Here is a 19,690-nt window from a genome sequence, read left to right as displayed (position 1 = left end):
TTTGGATAAATAAATCATACAAGAAACATAAAGTCATCTTTCATAATTATTTATTATTTCTTGAACTGTAGCTAAGATCAGCATAACGAACACGGCCAAACAAATAACAACAGAGTGTACAGCTTCATATAATAATTTCGGCGAAAATACTGACCAAACGAACAAATGATGACGCTGAATACTGATTATAATTGTGTAAATAGCTATTGGCAACAATCTCCATGTAATACATGTTTTGCTAAATCGCGTAATAATTTCAGGAGTACTGAAAAATAACATTACCACTATTACATTAGTATTCTATTATTTGAAAAATTAAATTAAAATTACTCACTTATATGGATGTTGTAAGATCGCATGATAAATAAGTAAAAAATAGGCCAAAACCGGTGCTGCATAAGTATTAATTAATAATAACGAACCATTAATAAATGGCATGTATGACTGTACACCAATGTAACCCGCAGCTACATCGATAGTCGCTAAACTATTAGAATTTCCCTGGTAAAAAATCGATTGTTTTGTTTAAAATTCACTTTACGGCACTAATAACATCAGAAATTATCTAATGTTAGACTATTACCTGATAAAAGTAAAACACATTGCCGGCCAAAACATATAATACTTGAATATCTTGCGTAGTACCGTTCTTATTAATCTCATAAATCACGCTACTAACGATTATTTGAAATGGCAAGAGTATAACACTGTGTGGTTGATGAAGCATTGCTGCGATCATAATCCACATTTGTAGAATAAAATACAATGAAATTCTCAGAAAGGAGCTAGCATTGCATTTTCTTATATGGATAAGATCGTAAATGTAATTTACAAAATTCATTATGAGTAAAAACCAGTAAATTTGTACTTCGAATATTCCTCTGTAACAAATGATCACATTTCAAAATATGCACAGATTTTTAATGTAAGCAACAAGCTTACCTAGTTTGAGGGTAAAATGGTATTTTGATAACCATATTATTATGCATATGGCGAAGATAAATGCACATACAAGCTATTGAATTCAACAAGAACGATAGATCTTTACGCTTCCTACTCCCGTGAATAAGATCGATCCACATCAAAAGTACGAGACCTGAGAAAATGGTTTTAAGACTTTACAATATGTTTTAATTTTGTTACTTTAAATGGTAAATTATAATTTAATTACCAATGATAAGCACAATCGTCATGCCCATCTTGCTTTCTTGTTTTATTAAAAATCCTGCTATGTCAGGAAGATGAGCATACTTATCACCGGTACTATTTAATTTTCTGAGAGTTCTGTGTCCTATCAGTAGTAATAAAAGCTTAATACTAATTTGTGCATGTAAATTTTGTTGGTAGTGGCTGAAACGTGATGCTAAAAACTTAATATCCTAAATAATTTAGTACTTTATGTTAATAAAAAAATTATCTTACGATCGTAAAAATTTTGTAATAAAGTTATAAAGTAGCGATACGAGGGCTGTAACCCAATAGAAATACCAAGTTTGATGTTCTTCCTCAACAAAGCTAGTACCAGCAAGGCTAATTGCATGTATTAGGCTCCCAAATGAAAGGAGCCACTTTTCTACTCCTTTGTCAGTTTTCTAATTTTTAAAGAAAGAATCGTATTACAATGTATGTAAGCAAACCTTTTAAGTATTTGAATTTATATAATTTCTTTTACCTTAGACCTAAAAATGTGAAAGCCTCTAATATTGGCAAGCAAGTAAGAATTTATTATCAAAACAATCATTATGCATAACGTTATCACAGTGGCAAGTAAGTTCTTTGTATCAAGTAGCACAGTGTTTTCATCTTTCCAAACATAACTGACAAATAGCCATGAAAGCACATTTAGAATAATAAAAAATGCAACATTTTTTAGTGGTGCTGACTTGGAAGACATTTTCCCCAATAAGATGCAAATAATCTGAAATAGTTAAGTCGTTATATAGAAGAGTTAACATAATGGAGAATTGAGCTAACTTTTGATTCTTACATGGCATAAAAAAATTATAGATATTGTTATTATCTGGAAGTCATATTTTATTATGCTATACATAAGGACTTCTTTCATCCCCTTCAATGCAGTCTTATAGCAAAGCACAATATCATCTGTCATACCATCTGGATGATCTTTGATGTTTAACCATGCATTGTGAAGCTTTATTGCTTCCAAATATTTGTGATATGCATCTGTAATAATCAATAAATGCATGATATTGTCTCAAAGTTAGTTAAATATAATTGATTTACTCACATTCAGACTCATAATTAGCTAACTTTTTGAAATGATTAAATATTTGATTTGAATTATAATAAAGTATAAATAACTTTTTTGAAATAGGTAAATCATATAAAGAGTCCAAGAAGATAGTTCCTATATTAGAATATGGTATTGGCACTCCCAAGATAACAGATAATGTAGATGCAATATCTATTTGTGATATTTCTATGGGACCTTCAATGTGATTTTTATGACTTTTTCCACCAATTGCAATAAATGGTACAGTTGTTTCTGATATTGTTGAACCACCATGACCACCAGAATCTTTCATCCCATGGTCCCCACAGACAATAAACAAAGTAGAATCATTATTTTGATTCTGAAGATAATAAGTTTATATTGATTTTATAAATGTATGAAATGAATTGTAATTTCTTGTGAAAAAGATGTTTCATATTATACTTTGGTTAAGCATAATATTTTAGATATTATACCAGACCTACCCATTCTTGAACTTTAATCTGAATTTCTGCTATCACACTATCCATTTCTTTAAGTTTGGTTTTGATCAGTGGACTAAATGGTCCGTGAACATGACCAATATGGTCAAGTCCTAAGTAATGAAGAATCATTATGGACCAGTTATTATTGTTATACAATTCTTTGTGTATATGTCTAGTTACATTATTATCAACCTGAATTGGAGAATTTTATTGTATGTAATTATATATAGTACTGTATAAAGATATAACAAAAACAAAAACAGAAAATACCTCAGTAAAATCTGTTACAAAGAATGATGTAGTACCATCATAACGATCAAATATAGAGGGAAATAATGTGATCCAAGTATCATCTCCATAGAATACTGATTTGTAACCAGTTCTTTTTGCTTGGAGGAGCACATTGTCACCGGTAACTGGTTTACTTCCAAAATTTAGAACTACATCAATAAAACTTGGTATCATACCGGTGGTAATTGCCTAAGTTATATAAAATATTATTTTCTTTATATTTTATATAGTTTTATTTTATATTTCTTTATATAGTTTTCAAGAACAAGATTTACAATGAACTTTATTTAAAACCTGGCACCTTTATTCTAGGCATTGTAACAGTTGGTAGTTGTACTTTAGTTTGTAATAGAGAAGCTGAAGAATTTGATATAAGGCTACTTGTTACAGGCATTGCAATCTTTCCAATTGAGCCCGTTATAAAATCCCACCTCAAAGCATCAATGACCATAATGATCAATCTTTTAGCTATTGGTTGATACAATGTATCTATCTTTACTCTAAAAGATTTGTGGTATAAATTATATAAAATACATTTCCTTTGCCTACCTATATTTTTTACATATTTCTTGAACTCACCTTGTATTTTCAATAAATTCTGGTATATTATCTTGTGTTGCTATAGTGTTATCATAGTACATCAAAGGAAAAAACCCATACAAAAATAATGCAATGGACAAGAATCCAACAAAAATTATATATAATAATATAACAATATTCCTATCCATTTCTTTTTCTGCAATTAAAGAAAAATTTATAGGCACATACAAGTGCTTCATTGATGTAATACAATACAAAATAATTTTAAATTGATAACTATACCTCTCATTTTTTACTATAATAATTAATTTCACCGTATCAAAAATTTAATTTATTTTATTATAAATTTTATTTATATGTTACTTTCTATTATTTCCATATTATTTCATATAACTTTAAGGTTAAGCTATCAAAAGACCGAATATGCAACAGTTTCTTAAATACATTTTTGTCAGTCTTCATTTCCTCATTAAGAAAATATTACAACCTATAATTTGCTATCACTTATAGACATAAAATGCCTTTCAACATTATTTTATACTATAAGAACAATTTCATATTTTATATGAAGACTGTAAACTAATCTCTTTTTCTCGCGGTAGCGGTAAATTTTAAGCCAAACAAAACTAGCGACAGATGTATGTTATCCCCACAATTACTAAAATTTGTCAAACCTATAAGCTATAAATAGTCTAATACATCCAACAATAAGAACAAAAGGATCATTGATATATAATTTTCTAATTGATCACAAATACATATCTTCTATACGGGTAATTCTAAAATACTCGACAAGGGTTACCAACTAACCGCAGATACCAGACAATTGAATGCAAATATGTTTTCTTTGATAGATAATTAAAATTAAATTCAAACCTTTATATCTTTTTATTAGTTTTTAACATATTAAATATTCTAAAAAGATCAAATATAATGTTTTATACAAACAATGATGATTATAAATCACGCTATATTTCGTTGATAAAACTCGAACACAATCCGATCAATAAATGGAAGCCGACTTTATTTTACCAAGCAGAATTCACTCAGTCAGCAGGCACCCGCAGCGACGCATTATGTTTCGGTAATCAGAATTTCAACGTAGCACAATTTCTTACTTTTCGTCTCTAACAATAAGTTATACTATCACATTGTTTGACTCCTTTGATACACTGTGAGTATGTGGAATTAACGAAGATAATTTATTTCGTTTCCAAACAATTTTCTCTTTACTATAACAGTACTACTATTCATTTGTATACGAAAACATTTTGTTTCCTTCAAATTTGAAATCGTAAATTTAGTAAAAAATAATTAATTGAAATTTCTAAGTGAAAATATTTTAAAAGACACCTACAAATAATTTCAGAGGGAAATGGCATCAATAGAAGAAAGCTGGAAAGAAGCAATTGATGGATTAAATAGTGATGTCTGTGACACATGGTTCACAAAACTACAAGAAGCTTATTCAGAAGAAAAACGTACTTATCATAATCTAGATTCTCTTCATGATAAATTGAATTGTTATTATGAAATTAAGAATAATTTAAAGAATCCACAAGCTGTGCTTCTTGCCTTATTTTTTCAAAAGTAAGTAACAACATAAACTCAAGTAAAGAAATAATATGAATAAATTATAATTTTAATAATTTAAATTTATAGCTTTGAATATGATCCCAAAGCTTTAGATGGTGAAAACAAGAATTTGGAGCATTTTAATGCATTTGCAGATGAAGCTGAAATTCCTGCTGTAATTATCAGTTTATGATATAAGATTGTTATTCTCATCATTAGATAGAAGAATATACATTTTTTACATTGTTTTTTTATGCACATAGGATGCACAATTAAGAGAAGAAGCTTGTGAACTTCTGAAAGTAGCTGCAACACATAGTACTGATGCACATAAAATTGGTGGTGCCTTTGGTGGTGAAGATGCTCATTACTTTTTAGATTTGGACATGGCTGTGTTAGGATCTTGTCCAGAAAGTTATGCAGAATATAGAGAAAAAATACGTGGAGAATATTCTTTTCTTAGTGAGCCAATGTATACTGCATTACGTTTAAAGGTAACAGTACTATTGAATGTATTATACTTAAATATGTCTATTCCTTCGCATATGTACACATTATTTTCTGATTATTCTTTTTTCATATTAAAAAAATTAGGTACTGCAGAACTTTGTGCAGATCCCAAATATTTTTGCCACAAAGGAATTTCGAGAAAAATATGAAGAGCAAGCACGACAAAATATTCAAGCTGAAGTTGAATTGTTGTCTTAGGATAATTAATGAATTTTATGCATGGGAAGATGTATCTTTATGAAGTCTTTGTTACCAAATATGTTTATTACTTAATTAATTAAAAAGAAAGAAGTAAGGTTCCAATTGACACATAATTCTTTCAATGTGTCAGTAGACTTTGATCTCCATGTAGAGTAAAGTAGCACAAGCCTATATTTTGTGTATTAGTATTTAAAGTGATGGATGTCAACAGACATCGTACAGAAGTGTAATATATTATTAAATAAGAAGTACATTCATGTCCCGCATTTAGTATCAAAATTGTATGATAGAGTCTGTTTCATTAAATAAAAATAATTCTCATAATAAAATAAATTATAAAGCTCCCATTTCCAATGCTAAATCTTAGGCATGAATGTATATCTTTCTGTGTTAAAATGATATTCTGATTTTGTTTAAATGTTTCTATGTTTATTTATTTTTTTTATGCTTTCATTTCTAACACATTTGTTTCAACAATAAAATGCTAAAAGTTATTTATCAATGCTTTTTATACTAACAATACATAAATAAATTTTTAAACATTAAAATATATGTTTGTGTCTTGGTGATTGCTTCTAATTAAAGTTACACATGTATAATATCTATAAGTGATATGAAATTTGTATGTATTCAACTAATGAGCAAATTTTAAATATTGTTATATTGAATTACATATGGATTAAACTCACAGTTGTAAAAGTAACATAATGTAAAACGAAGCCAAAGAACTGTCAATCTGTCGTATAATACAATTTATTTTATTTAATTGATTAAATTGATGTAAAACTTTAAATATGTTATTATAAAAAATATATGAATATTTATGTATTATTTAATATTTTGTATGTTATTCCGTAATATCAAAATGAAATTCAATTGTTAACAGAATACCTACACAATTCATCATTGATAAGGACAGTATCGTTTGAAAGTATACTTTACTCTTTTGTTTTTTATTCAATTAAGTATTACTCCATGGCCATGCTAGGGGGCCAAATAGGAAATATTGGCAAAGTTACTTACGTCAAATAATGCAATTTACAATACAATTTCAATTAACTGAATGACGCCGATTGAAATGATGTGAAAAGACCCAGGTTCTTAACTCCACGGAAGCGCGCAATATTTCGATAATTCAAATTAGTTCGATATATCGCATAGATCGATACCGAGTTGAATGCTATCTATGCTTACTCTATTCCATATGATGGAAACGATTTTAAAAGTTATTTAAAAATATATTTAAATACTCAAATAACATCTAACAAATATATTTTTAAATAAATAAATATTTAAATAAATTTGAAATATATTTTTATATTCAAAAAAATAATAATATTAACATCGTGTTCAATACAAGAGGACAATATTTCGTTTATATTTCCAAATATTCAGTAACGATGGACTATCTTTATTGATCCTGTTTTAGGACAAAATTGATTAATCAACATGTTTAGTTTGGTTTCTAAGTAACCATTCGTGATTGTATAGATATGAGTGACAAGTATTTCAAGGAAAAATTATTCAATTATTAAGATAGGCGCTAGTTATCAGATGCAACTTGCCAGGTGTAGCCATATCTTTAATCATATACTCTATTTATTATATTTTATATATTTTCTCAATTAGATATGGATAACCATTTAACGAACTACGATAACGAACGAGAGGTGAGGATCATTATAATTTTACTACTTCAAGTAGTACCAATGTCTTTGGTAATACCTAATTTTTGGTAAATCTGATGAATATGGATTTTTATTTGCTTTGATTTGTTACATGTTTGTAGGCACCAAAATATCAGAACACTTATCGTCTGAATGCTTGCAATCCTTTTAAAATAGATACAGTGGATAAGATTGTAAAGACGATAATGATAACTAAATTAGAAGATATCTCTTATAATGCTGAGGAGTGTCTGAAGCTTTGTGAGTTAGTAGCCACTGAAATTAGAGAAAAAATTAAAACTTTGAACTTCGATAGGTAATTATTTTCTTATTGTTGATACACTTTATCTTAATAAATCCAGGAATTATTATATATTTTAATGAATTACATTTATATTCAGATATAAAATCGTAGTCAATGTGACCATCATAGAGAAAGCAAATCAATCTATACAATCATCTATAGGCTTTCTTTGGGACGCTGGAAAAGACAATTACTCCACATTTACATACGGAGCTCGAACTTTTCATGCCTACTGTTGTGTATTCGGCCTTTATTGTGAATAAGTTGAACTATCACCTTCTTAGTAATTTTTCGCTCTTATTATCTACCAAACTACGTACAGTCGGTCTCAAAAATATTCGAACACTACCATAACTTTGACTTCTATGTTCTATATCTGAAACAGATGAAGATAAAACAATAAAAATGTTTTACAATATATTGAAGTATAGTATATATGTGTCAGAATGAAAAAAATTTTGACTTAAAACAAAAATGAATTGAACCGTAGAATTAATAAACAGACAACAATAAACACTAAGGAAAAATGATAAATTCAGTTAATGGAATAATAAAATACAGCGTCGGTTACTAATAAAAAATAATCAACATACTAAACTGCTTAAAACATGTTATTGAACAAAAGAGTGAGTTATAAAATGTCCGAATATTTTCGAGACTGATTGTATGTTAATATTTATTCACGACGAAATTAAAATTTGAACAATGTTCTCTTGATTTTCATCAGATCATTCGCTTTGTAGTATCGACGTCAATGAGTGATAGGTTTTTACCAATAATTGCGAGAAATTGCAAGAACATGTAGTAAAAATAAGAATCAACTCGTGTATGCATACACTGATTTAAACACAACTTTGTTTATCTTTACCGATTGCGTACTCAAGAAAATTATTGTCATAATTTATTTAAAGCTAGACACAATATCTTTTCTAATTATCATTCGCAATTGCCAGGTTCAAATCATACAAGTATTTATCGCAACACTACGATCAATAAAATCAAAGATTTTCATTTACCTTGTTGCTGTTATGGTTTTTATGATTCTATAGTTTATTAATATACGTATATCAATAACCAGGTGCTTTTTTAACGTTACGTTTATCTCGTGCGTTTCTTATCCAAGGTAATCTAATCTAGTTTGAGAAAAATAAAATCTTTTAGCTTGATATGAATTAGTATACAACAAATTTAACGATTGCAGTTTCTTTTTCAACAAGTATATTCGTTAACAATTAAAAATGCTATGCTATAAAAATGTTCTGCTTCGTTGAAATGCATTTCCTCTTTAGTATTAGAATATTACAGAAATAAAAGTCATTGATCGTAAATTATTAAAACATAATTATAACCGTCGATAATTGATGTAAAAGAAATGCTGTCAATATACGTATGTACTATCATAAATTGTTAATACAAAATACAAAGTTTATACAGATGTTTTTCCATGACATACGCAGACTGAATTGTTTTATTTAAGGTAGGTTTTATAAAACCAGTTGTCAAACCGGTTATCGACCATCAAAACATTTTACCCGTCGAATTTTCTGTATTTTCTGATCCATACAGATATACGAATTACATTATATCTTTTTTTTATGTACAGTCTATCAGCAATTTGAATATACACTCGGAAATACTAAGCCTCGTAAAGCATTATAACCTGAGGCTACTGATAGGACGTAGTCGAGGCAGTTCCCTGTTATAAAAGAAAGGAACGCTTAGTTAGTAACATTTGTATCGCACAACTGGAGTAAGTGAATAGCAGAGATTGAACGTACGTATCTATTATACAAAATTTGCAATCCACAGTTGTCTTCGCATGATAATTTTACTTTTTGTTTCAAATACAATACGGTTCCATCTTTTGTGAAATAATGTACATATGCTTTATATAGCGTTTTTAGATAGCGTTCTTCCTAAAATGTGTCGTAACTTATGTAACATACGTTTTAAATTATTCACTGTGTACTTATTCCATTTTAGATTACAGACACAGCATACACAGCATGCAGTTCTTTCGTAAAGGAAGTATGTCGAGAGTAAACATTTTTGCGATATTAGTTACACTTTTTTGTTTGACAAACGAGTTAGTTTTAAGTGATAGTAATTATTGTTATTCCGACGATGAACATCCCTATCTATGCGCTGGTACGAAGACGGCTTATGAAGTCGAACATGGCTTAATTAAAAATACTACTCTTCCAAGTAAGTAATTACAGAGTGTCACTTTAGAATACATAATGTATTATAACATGTCGAATAGAATAAATAGTGTCGTAACTTCTAATATATTTTGTTCTCCTTTGATTATTTATAACTGCACTAAGCGGTCGCACGATCATTAGTGAGGCAAAAGAATAAGAAAGTTGTGTGATTACAGACTGTTATCATCTGAAATATTTTGAATAACGTAACAACTCTTGCACTGATACTTTTTACTTCTGCTTCTTATTTATACATTATATATTTTTTACTGCTTTTTCCCCTAGATTGCAAGCCAGTCCAAATTTGGATGTTAATTAGGCACGGAACTCGCAATCCTGGAAAGAATCAGATCAAAAGCATGAAACATAATTTGCCAAAACTTCAAAGTAGCATCATCGAGAATCATGAAAAATATGGAAGTAAGTAAGAACCTCGAAAGATCTTTTTGTCAGTTCATAATAACTTTCCGTTTTCGTATAACACGATGTATTTATAGATGGTAGTTTATGCCAGAAGGACTTAGAGAAACTAAAAACGTGGAAGTTAGATCCAAATCTTAAAAAACACCGATCCAAGTATTTGACAACTCAAGGTGAAAAAGATTTATCATCGCTTGGTGCACGGTTTAAAGATTATTTCCCGGAACTTTTGCAATCCTATCCGGTTGATACTTTAAAGAAAATATACAAAGTAAGCCTTTAACGCGTAATGTTTACATACTTGGATGACAATCGATTCATTTAACTTTGATATATGTATAGTTTAGGTCAACAGATCTGCAACGAACTATAGCTAGTATGGAAAATTTTATTAATGGGCTCTTCGGTAATGTAACCATCGACAACACGGTGGTAGTACCAACTTCTGAGGATACTCTGTTACAGGTTGATAAAAATATTGATACTAATCATCAGTCATTAAAATAGCATTTTCTCGTATGAGAACATACTTACCTCGCTTTTAGTATTATAAAATTTGCAAGGCATGGTTGGAACAAGTGCATAATTCGACGGGCAAATCTGAAGTTGATAAATTTTTAGATAGTCCATCATTCAGAGAAATAATCGGCAATGTTAGTCAGCGACTTGGTTTTTCGAACAGCCTCTCTTTCGGTATAAAATATTATTCCACGAGAATCTGAATAAATTTATTTTTCGTATAATTATTATCAGCGAATATTGATTGATCAACTTGATTTAGATGATGTTTTAATTATGTACACCGCATGCACTTTTGAAAATGCTTGGTACGTAAATGAAAGATCGCCCTGGTGTGCCGCTTTTACAAAGCACGAAGATGAACTATTCGAGTACGAAGAGGATCTGTATTATTATTACCACGCCGGTTACGGCGAAGAAATGAGCAGTGTCATTGGATGTCCACCGTTACAGGACATGTTTAATCGTTTTAGGTAAGCGTCAGTATTGTTAATATAAATACTACAAATACTGCGTTAAGGTACATCGCTGACATTTTAGAAAATTGGAGAACGAAGACTCAAGCGAAGAACCACAAGGCATTTTCTATTTCACTCATAGTACGGCGCTTCAATTGCTTTTAACAACGATGGGGGTTGCAAAAGACTCGATACCTTTGAAAGCTTCGAATTTTGAAAGTATGAGAAACAGAAAGTGGAATAGTTCCCGCCTGGCGCCGTTCGCTGCGAATCTTGCAGCCATTTTCTATAAGTACTTCAAGGATTATTTTGGATTTTGTTCTCATATTTCAGCTACTCGGATCAAATTATTCCTTTCTCGCGTTAAAACTGCTTTCAGGTGCGATTCGTCGAATAAAGTTAGGTTTTACTTAAACGAGAAACCTTTAGACTACGAAGGTTGTGAATTGGGCGTGTGCGACTGGGAATATTTGAAGGAGAAAATGGGACCCAACGCGTTCGACTGTAACACAGATTTTTGTAAAGCTGATACAACAAAATAATTATATATTACATGTAACGTAGAATCTTATTAATTATTTTATTTTTAATGGTAAGCGTTACGCAAAAGATAACAATGAAGTAATTTAATAGTAGGAGTGATTCCGTAGTGATTACGTAGATTATCGTATGTGCTTTTGTCAGGAATTGTGTTGAAGAAATTACAGTCTAACAACCTGTACGTATATGTTCGAAGCAACGAAGCTAGACGACCTTATATTACTGTCATATAAGCTGGTGTGATGAACGATATGCTCATATATGACACCTTCAAATTTAATCACGTTTACTTGATATCATCAGAAAAATCTTTATACATATTTGTTTAACTTCGAAAGAGATAGCGGAGTAATAATATTTATTATCATTTGTTATTATATTTTATTTGCTATCTATAATGACTACTGTATTACTACGTAATTACTGTACTGTATTTAAATACATAAATATAATCTACGTGCTGCGTGAAATTAGAATATTAGGATTAATGTATTTATACTTGAATATCCATTTTACACATATCTATCTCCCGAGTTAATCGGTTAATCAATTACGTATTAGTCATTTTAATTCGCTGATTTATGATTACAATTCATTGATTTATGATTTATAATTCACCGTCGATATTTAAATACATTCTACAGTATTAATAAATATTCTCGTAGAACGTAATTACTTCTTCAGTTCCAGTAACTATATAGCTTTAGCAGAGTACAAAATGTATAGACTGCACACATACGAATCAACGAAGCTTGACGACCTTATGTCAGTGGCACCTGGAATACCGTGACCAATGCTGGTCAGCAGGGGTGTGCGTTTAAACGTTGTAACGAATGATAATCTGATGCCTGAAATACTTGAAAAAAATTTCAATCTAGTTTTTTCAGTAGTTTACCTTCAATCTTCCCAGCGGTTTCTCAGAATACGAAAGAAAGATTTTTAACGATACGAACAATTTATTTTCAGAGTCTTGTAAACGTTCGTAATACGTCCATATGTGTCGTGACGAAAAATAAACTGTTATAGCAGGTTATTTTAGCGGAACTTAGGGGACTTGTTTCCCCAGGTTCTTATTGATTGCGCGTGCTCAAAGTGACGGACCTTTACGATTTTATAGAACGCATGAAACACTACGTTGGGCCAACGAAGGTTCAAAGGCTACAAACCGTAATACACAATTCGCGGGGTCTATCGCTGAAACTATACGACTTTTACACGCTAGGAGCAACGAAGCTCGACGACCTTACGGCAGTGCCACACGAGCTGCCGCCTCGAAAGGTGGTCGCGATCGGCATACAAACAACGACTACGCGCATTTCATGGTATTGTCACAGTTGACTTGTATTTTAAACAGTGATATAGTGATTATAGTAGCCAGCGATTCATGCGCAAATCCTTGATATTACTAGGGAATCCGTGGAATCTATCGTCGAAGATCGATCGTTCCAAGCGCCGCGTCGAGTCGTGAAGTTCTGAAACTTGGTCGTGCAATCTTCGTATAAAAAATAAAGAAAGAAAAAGAAAGAACGCTAAGACTTATTGATAAAAGTTGAATCTAACATAGCTTATCGTACGAATCGCATCGAATGGTTTTCGTGTCGTTTCAGTTCGAAGAATGAGAAGAAAATAATCATAAGTTTCAACGAAAGATCGATTGTGTTGAAGTGTTTATGAAACATTGATACGATCTCATTTGCCCAGAATTGCAGAGGGCAAAGCACTCCGCCGATTGAGGAAAAGTGAACAATACTGTCGGTCGCACTCTCTCTTTTCAGGTCTATAAACCCGTACTCGATTTAATGCGCTTGAACAGGACGTAAAGAATACGGTAATTTCTTATTAAGTATGAAAAATTTTTTAATTCCTAGTACGAAATAATTCCAATAAAACTATAATTTTAGTAATTTCTTGAACAATTCTTTCGACAAATTTTTGTTCTTATAATAAGATTAGTATAATCATTTTGATTTCTGATAACGTTATGATTGTACATTTTCGTAACAAGATTTAAAATACAATATTTTCGCGTTATATCTATGATAAAATAGCCCCTTTACGAAATAAAAATTATGTGAGGCAGGTCGTGAAAGCGGTGCGAATGAAACGCTGCGGCGAAATTCATTTCATTCAACTTTCGATGGAATGCCGCTTACACATCTAGGAGGAATTTCATTTGAATAAATAAGCTCGTCTGTGAATAATTAAATTGTTGAATAGTAGCAGTACGGTTCGCCAACCGTGACGCCGACGTCCTACTTTTGTTCTCAATTATCAACAAAAAGTTACAGTTCATCGATGTTTATTGAATAAAATCAATCTGTTTTAGTTTGTTTTACTTTCCTTCCGATTCACATTAGACAATTGATTCTGAGTCGGTATCAAATGTTAATATTCGTTCATGCGAAAATTTATTTTATTCATTTCATATTTCATGTTGGTATGCGTATATTAATAACGCGAAACAAATATCTCACATTTTAAAATTGAAATTACGGAACGAAACTGTTCTATCGGAATGTGGCAAAAGAATAAGCGTGTAATGTAATACGTTGAGGCTTTCCGGAAGAATCAAATCGGTACCAGGCTTACACGACACTTGGCACTTGCGGACACAAGAAATTGACAATAAGTAGGCCAAGTAGACTTATTACACTAAGAGAAGGCTTTGCTAATCAAGCCACTACCAATTTCGTTATCGTCAATCTAACTTACTCTTGAATTACTCTTTCAGCAGCCTCCCGCCTTCATAGGTTCTCCGCGAATCATTGCACATTTTATTTTATAATTTATGTTTCGGAAATTACGTTTCAATATCTATATAGATCATTCAAGAATTATATTCCTAAAAATTTCGTATATTTGTCTAACTTCATTCGCGGTATTAACATTAATTTTTATTTATATAAGTACAGTCTTAACTGTTGTTTATTGAAGCAACATTGAGACATACAAAACGAATTTTAATAAAAGTCGGCGCGTAAAGAATTAACAACTGTCGGTGTAAATTTCGAAGATGAATATCGATAAAAACAGAACAAATGTTACGCTTTAAATTCGGCTGCAAAAATAGTAACTGTACAGTAAAGACTAGAACTTCTCCAGAACCTGTTCTTAGACGCGAATTATGCAATATATGTAGCTGTTCATACGCGTAATGCGTGAACACATCTTAACTTTCACATTCACGTGCACGTTCTACATCTATCCTTAACCTTGGCAGGCAAATATCTATTGCACGTACGTATTACAATTCCTTTCGCATCATAGAATCGAAAAATCCAAGACCAGATTAAACATTAAACTCATCGATACCTTGAATCGTATGACGTTTTATAAATATTCAAATCAAAGCAGACAGTCTTCGACTTATCTTTAAATTGAAACTTTATTAAATGTAGTGTCTATTAATAAATTTATCGGTTTTGTGTATCTACCGGTTATATAAACCTTAAGATAACAAGGATAATTTCCTACTTATGTATCTGCATTTAACCGTGAAAAATAATAAAAAAGGAAGAGATGAATAAATATCCTGTTGGTTACATAAGATCTATTTTACGTATAGTTGGTCGTAGATAATTCGTAAAGCCGGTAGTAAAGTAACATGTGACATCAGCACAGGAAAATGTAGGTTTATTGCTTGCTGTACTTCAATGAAACAAAGCATTTTATGCATTCCGAGAGTTATAGAACAAGAGTTATTTGTAGCTGCTTTACGTTTCTTCGCGATTAAAGGGATCAAAATTAGTATCATATTATTAGGCTTGTAAATTAATTCGATGATTACTTAAACAAAATTCAAATTTTATGCACGAACCGCGTAATGTAGGTTTAACCAGCAGAATAATTTCCAATCTTCGTATGAAATTTTATATACATTGATAGCATCTCTTTAAGATTACTATGAAATATTACAAATATTAAAATTAAAAATAAAATTATGAAAATTTTAGAAACTAGCTAAAAAAAAATATATATATGTATATATAATTACCTCTTCCTTGTTGCAGATCAAAGAGACAATCTTTAAAAATGAATACATACGTACTATTCTTGACTTTCTTAATTAGTCACGTTTACGCGCGTGACGGTGACTCTTGTTTTGCGGACGAAGATGATCCATATTTATATATGGCCACTAAAACTGCCTACCATTTTGTCCACGCCGGTAAAACTCGGTTTCAAGATGTACCCAGTGAGTATTCGTATCATTTTTCCATTAAACTTCTCATTTAGTAAGAAGCTTCTCAATTTTTAATCGACTTATAGACTGTCATGCAGAGCAAATTTGGATGTTTGCTACACACGGTACACGATGCCCGTCTGAGACAGAGGATATCGAAATGCAAAAATTAACAAAACTACGGGATCATATAATTAGCAATCACGAAGTTCAAAACAGTGAGTTTGTCATATTTTTTCATTTCAAAATGAGGAAATTAACAGACGATTAGACTAAAATTGGAATAAAAGCAAGTCCCAAATTATCCACCATTTGGATTAAAATATTCATACGTCTTTACGTGTGACCGCGTTTCAGTATTTATTGGAAAAATTCCGAGAAGGAGGTGTTCCCGTTAAAGCAAACGCAAGTAAACCAGTTAAACTCTAATTCGGGTCATTGACACTTTTTCGTATCGATCTTCGCCACGCGTCGTTTTACATATTGATCAATAGTCCAGCGGTTAACCCTAGATTTATCGAGTTCATGTATAAATTCGTCTCTTTGAATTGGAACACGTCTGATCTTGAGCTATTAATCCATCGGAAACCTAAAAATTCACTTTCTACATCAGCGGTTCGATTTTTGCTCGTTCAACTTTCGAAATATACGCTCTTCGACAATTTTCTTTTTCACAGATGGCCGTATGTGCATCAGAGATTTAGAAAATTTAAAGAGATGGAAAACGGACGAGTACCTCAAAATCGAAAGAGCGGAAGTTTTGACACCGCAAGGTGTGGAAGATATGAGATTGCTTGCGAGACGATTGCAAAGCAATTTTCCGCAGCTTCTTCAACCATTCGACGAAAATATAACGGCGGAAAATTATGTGGTATACACTACGATCGATCCTACTAAGAATATGAAAATTTACCTATTTCACTATTCGCTAATTTCACTAAGTTGGAAAATATTAATTTTAGTTTAAAACGACCGATGCACGCGAAAGCAGCATGAGTTACTTTATGGAGGGACTGTTTGGAGACAGACAAGCGGTGGATGCGGAAGAAGTTGCCATAAATGATACTCTGCTTACAGTGAGTGTATTATTTTCCATATATAATAAGGAATAATGGTAATATACAAGTTGCAATATATAAACGTTATACGTATTCATAATGATTTGGAAATTTGTGAAGAAAATTTTCTCTAGATATTGCATAGACAGATCCCGATATTTATCTCGCTTTTCCTTTTTCCTTTAAATGCACTTGTACTATTTTTTTTAGCAAGCTCTTTAAATTGTACTATTTCAAGAAATCAAAATCTAATTTTAAGTTTAATCTAATTCAATTTTAATTTAACTTTATCTGTATCAGATGTATAAATCCTGCAACATGTGGAATAATGGTCCTAGTAATACTACCATCAAAGAAGTAATTATGTTCGAAGAAGGAGCGCAATTTAAAAATCTGATACAGAATGTCAGTCAGAATCTTGGGTTTTTGGACGATATTTCCAAAGGTAAGCTCGACAGTTCAGAAACAATAAAAGGTCTAGTATTTTTCATTCGTTTTATCGACGTCTTGTCTCGTTTTTCAGAATCAGTTCTAACGATGTACGATATGTGCCGTTACGAAAAGGCCTGGACAGTGACGAAACTTTCTCCTTGGTGTGCTGTTTTCAGTAAAGAAGAACTTCGTGTGCTAGAGTATCGCGAAGATCTCTACTATTATTACAAGGCCGGATATGGACGTGAAATCAATGCGCAGCTAGGATGTACCCTTTTGCAAGACATGATGAATCACTTTTGGTAATTTCATTTTTTTGTCTTTATTTCAATGAAGTTTCTATCTGCTTTAACATAGTGCACAATATCTATTATCGCTTCGTAAGCTGTCATCTCTCGATATCAATAAGCGTATCAATATTGTAGGAGAGTGGAACAAAATGGAGAGTCTAACGAACCTAAAGGCATATTCTACTTCGGCGATATCATAAGTCTGCAGAACCTCTTGACCACGTTGAATATTAATAAGGATCAAACGCAACTGACGGCTTTTAATTACAAAGATATGGCGAAACGTCGTTGGCGAACCTCTTTCATGTCGCCCTTCGCCGCGAATCTTGTCGCTGTATTTTACAGGTAATGACATATTATCGAATTAAATTGAAACATTAATCGCAACAAATGAAACATAATGTAAATTTTCCTCCTAAATTGTTTACGTATTAGACGATATTGCGTTACATCGTTAAATAAGAACAGCGCCCTAAAATCGTAAGATCACAAACGTTTGTGGTAAATTGACTACACTTGATCACAGAGTGTTTCTATTTTTATTCACAGATGCGACATCACTAGTCAACCAAACAAAGTAATGTTTTACTTGGCTGAGAAACTGGTCATGCTCGACGGATGTGATGTTGGTCTCTGCGATTGGGAATATTTTAAGCAGAAGTTCAATCCAATGCTTAAACATTGTGATCTTAATGTTTGCTGGAACGGAAGTGGTGCCACCACTTACGCTACCAATTTCTTCCTCGTCCTTCTTTCATGCTTCTCTCTAGTCTTTATTAGAAAGTAGAAAGGAAACAGGTGTATGCGTGTTGTCGATGTTCGTAATTTAGAGAAGACGCATAATATGTTGAACGTAACGCGTATAAAATTAACTATCATTATGGCTATTAAAATAAGATAATTCCAAGCATTCAACATTGCGACTCGCCAACATTTCACTGCGCTTTCAAATCGCCAAAATGTGAATATTTAATGTCTTTTATTCCTGTTCTACCACTCTATACGTAATTTATATGCATTTATTGTTGTTTATCGTCATCGTCATTTGTTTATATATCGTAAATATGTACTCGTATAAGTGGAATATTATTTAAATTATCTTTCTTCCTAATGATGTCCGTCCGACTCGTGATGACTACGCATAAGTATAAACATAATGCACAATTACTGTCACATTGTTGCTTAGAATTCTCTCTCAGACTTTCTCAAATCTCACAGCAAAAGTAAGAGCAACGTGTTTCTATACGCTTAATAAATGTAGAAGATTCGAATATCAAAAAGGCCTCTCTTCGTACATTATACTTGCGTACTCATAATTCGAATTACTTTCTAAATAAATTATGAACAAATAAATTACTGATATATATATACCATAAATTTTTGGGCATAATGCTATTTATTTTCACCTTGGCCCATATTGCTGGTAATCATATAAGTTCAGATGATGACAAGTTTAATTATTAATAGTTTCTGTTGTCATCTCGAATAAAGGAAGATGATGTCAAGGAAATAATTGACAGATGTTAAAAACTTTTACGTCTTAATTTAACAAGTTTAACTTTTTGCTATTTCAAGCTTCTTCGCTCGTGACCTTCGATTAATTTTCCATAATTATTAGCAAACACCTTCATAGTATAAAATGCTGAACCGAGGGTTGTTAATTAGTATAATTTGTCGCTGCTATTGAGCTGTTTGAAAGAGTACAATTGTAGTGAATATATCATAACTACGGGAAATAATGCATCGTCAAGGATAATTTATACGTTTCTAGGCTATGGTC

At 31.4% G+C, this 19,690-nt stretch overlaps 5 protein-coding genes across 6 annotated transcripts; 4 read left to right on the top strand and 1 right to left on the bottom strand.

Annotated features, from left to right (window-relative positions):
• Window positions 1–27: 27 nt before the first annotated feature.
• On the bottom strand, window positions 28–4,306 carry LOC100743866 (GPI ethanolamine phosphate transferase 2). Its single transcript, XM_012388089.3, has 14 exons — window positions 3,913–4,306; window positions 3,589–3,745; window positions 3,311–3,509; window positions 2,989–3,198; window positions 2,719–2,910; window positions 2,249–2,594; window positions 1,988–2,184; window positions 1,673–1,918; window positions 1,423–1,592; window positions 1,172–1,350; window positions 943–1,096; window positions 584–881; window positions 335–501; window positions 28–265 (listed from the first exon to the last, which is right to left on the bottom strand). The coding sequence occupies exons 1-14, from the start codon at window positions 3,926–3,928 to the stop codon at window positions 34–36; spliced, it is 2,763 nt and encodes a 920-aa protein (XP_012243512.1). The 5' UTR covers window positions 3,929–4,306; the 3' UTR covers window positions 28–33.
• A 158-nt stretch (window positions 4,307–4,464) lies between these two features.
• On the top strand, window positions 4,465–6,628 carry LOC100745904. The gene is given in 6 exon segments (XM_024369049.2): window positions 4,465–4,590; window positions 4,592–4,633; window positions 4,919–5,139; window positions 5,212–5,299; window positions 5,388–5,618; window positions 5,719–6,628. Coding segments are annotated over 6 exon segments (804 nt in total). The 5' UTR covers window positions 4,465–4,482; the 3' UTR covers window positions 5,833–6,628.
• Window positions 6,629–6,910: 282 nt separating this feature from the next.
• LOC105681021 (tctex1 domain-containing protein 1-like) lies at window positions 6,911–8,094 on the top strand. The gene is made up of 3 exons (XM_012388036.3): window positions 6,911–7,505; window positions 7,625–7,818; window positions 7,904–8,094. The coding sequence occupies exons 1-3, from the start codon at window positions 7,467–7,469 to the stop codon at window positions 8,067–8,069; spliced, it is 399 nt and encodes a 132-aa protein (XP_012243459.1). The 5' UTR covers window positions 6,911–7,466; the 3' UTR covers window positions 8,070–8,094.
• A 1,372-nt stretch (window positions 8,095–9,466) lies between these two features.
• On the top strand, window positions 9,467–12,403 carry LOC100743752 (multiple inositol polyphosphate phosphatase 1). The gene is made up of 9 exons (XM_012388032.3): window positions 9,467–9,580; window positions 9,790–10,011; window positions 10,296–10,430; window positions 10,508–10,701; window positions 10,773–10,895; window positions 10,976–11,123; window positions 11,212–11,422; window positions 11,490–11,699; window positions 11,787–12,403. Exons 2-9 carry the CDS (start codon window positions 9,813–9,815, stop codon window positions 11,947–11,949), a joined length of 1,383 nt encoding a protein of 460 aa, XP_012243455.1. The 5' UTR covers window positions 9,467–9,580; window positions 9,790–9,812; the 3' UTR covers window positions 11,950–12,403.
• A 698-nt stretch (window positions 12,404–13,101) lies between these two features.
• Window positions 13,102–19,270, top strand: LOC100745787 (multiple inositol polyphosphate phosphatase 1). Of its 2 annotated transcripts, none has more exons than XM_012388091.3 (9): window positions 13,102–13,269; window positions 15,958–16,142; window positions 16,217–16,348; window positions 16,808–17,001; window positions 17,093–17,206; window positions 17,489–17,633; window positions 17,712–17,922; window positions 18,046–18,255; window positions 18,460–19,270. In XM_012388091.3, exons 2-9 carry the CDS (start codon window positions 15,980–15,982, stop codon window positions 18,695–18,697), a joined length of 1,407 nt encoding a protein of 468 aa, XP_012243514.1. In that variant the 5' UTR covers window positions 13,102–13,269; window positions 15,958–15,979; the 3' UTR covers window positions 18,698–19,270. The 2 variants fall into 2 exon arrangements, with proteins under 2 accessions (XP_012243514.1, XP_003491185.1); XM_003491137.4 differs by having other exon boundaries at window positions 13,104–13,775.
• The last annotated feature ends 420 nt before the right edge of the window (window positions 19,271–19,690 follow it).

The sequence above is a fragment of the Bombus impatiens genome, unplaced genomic scaffold, assembly GCF_000188095.3.
Source record: "Bombus impatiens unplaced genomic scaffold, BIMP_2.2 scf_0517, whole genome shotgun sequence".
NCBI lineage: Eukaryota > Metazoa > Arthropoda > Insecta > Hymenoptera > Apidae > Bombus > Bombus impatiens.
The sequence above is the reverse complement of the archived record's forward strand: the minus strand, read 5'-3'. Positions and strand labels throughout refer to the sequence as shown.

What these genes read in the sequence shown, in the direction of transcription:
- LOC100745787 (XM_012388091.3), top strand. Translation starts at nt 15,980, where the DNA reads ATGAATACATACGTACTATTCTTGACTTTCTTAATTAGTCACGTTTAC. An exon ending in TCGGTTTCAAGATGTACCCA is followed by an intron (nt 16,143 to 16,216) that starts GTGAGTATTCGT and finishes ATCGACTTATAG; the next exon opens with ACTGTCATGCAGAGCAAATT. An exon ending in TAACGGCGGAAAATTATGTG is followed by an intron (nt 17,002 to 17,092) that starts GTATACACTACG and finishes TATTAATTTTAG; the next exon opens with TTTAAAACGACCGATGCACG.
- LOC100743866 (XM_012388089.3), bottom strand. An exon ending in TTCACATTTTTAGGTCTAAG is followed by an intron (nt 1,593 to 1,672) that starts GTAAAAGAAATT and finishes TTTAAAAATTAG; the next exon opens with AAAACTGACAAAGGAGTAGA. An exon ending in CCATTTTACCCTCAAACTAG is followed by an intron (nt 882 to 942) that starts GTAAGCTTGTTG and finishes CATTTGTTACAG; the next exon opens with AGGAATATTCGAAGTACAAA.
- LOC100743752 (XM_012388032.3), top strand. Translation starts at nt 9,813, where the DNA reads ATGCAGTTCTTTCGTAAAGGAAGTATGTCGAGAGTAAACATTTTTGCG. An exon ending in CTTTAAAGAAAATATACAAA is followed by an intron (nt 10,702 to 10,772) that starts GTAAGCCTTTAA and finishes ATATATGTATAG; the next exon opens with TTTAGGTCAACAGATCTGCA. An exon ending in CTGAGGATACTCTGTTACAG is followed by an intron (nt 10,896 to 10,975) that starts GTTGATAAAAAT and finishes CCTCGCTTTTAG; the next exon opens with TATTATAAAATTTGCAAGGC.
- LOC105681021 (XM_012388036.3), top strand. Translation starts at nt 7,467, where the DNA reads ATGGATAACCATTTAACGAACTACGATAACGAACGAGAG. An exon ending in ACTACGATAACGAACGAGAG is followed by an intron (nt 7,506 to 7,624) that starts GTGAGGATCATT and finishes ACATGTTTGTAG; the next exon opens with GCACCAAAATATCAGAACAC. An exon ending in AAAACTTTGAACTTCGATAG is followed by an intron (nt 7,819 to 7,903) that starts GTAATTATTTTC and finishes ATTTATATTCAG; the next exon opens with ATATAAAATCGTAGTCAATG.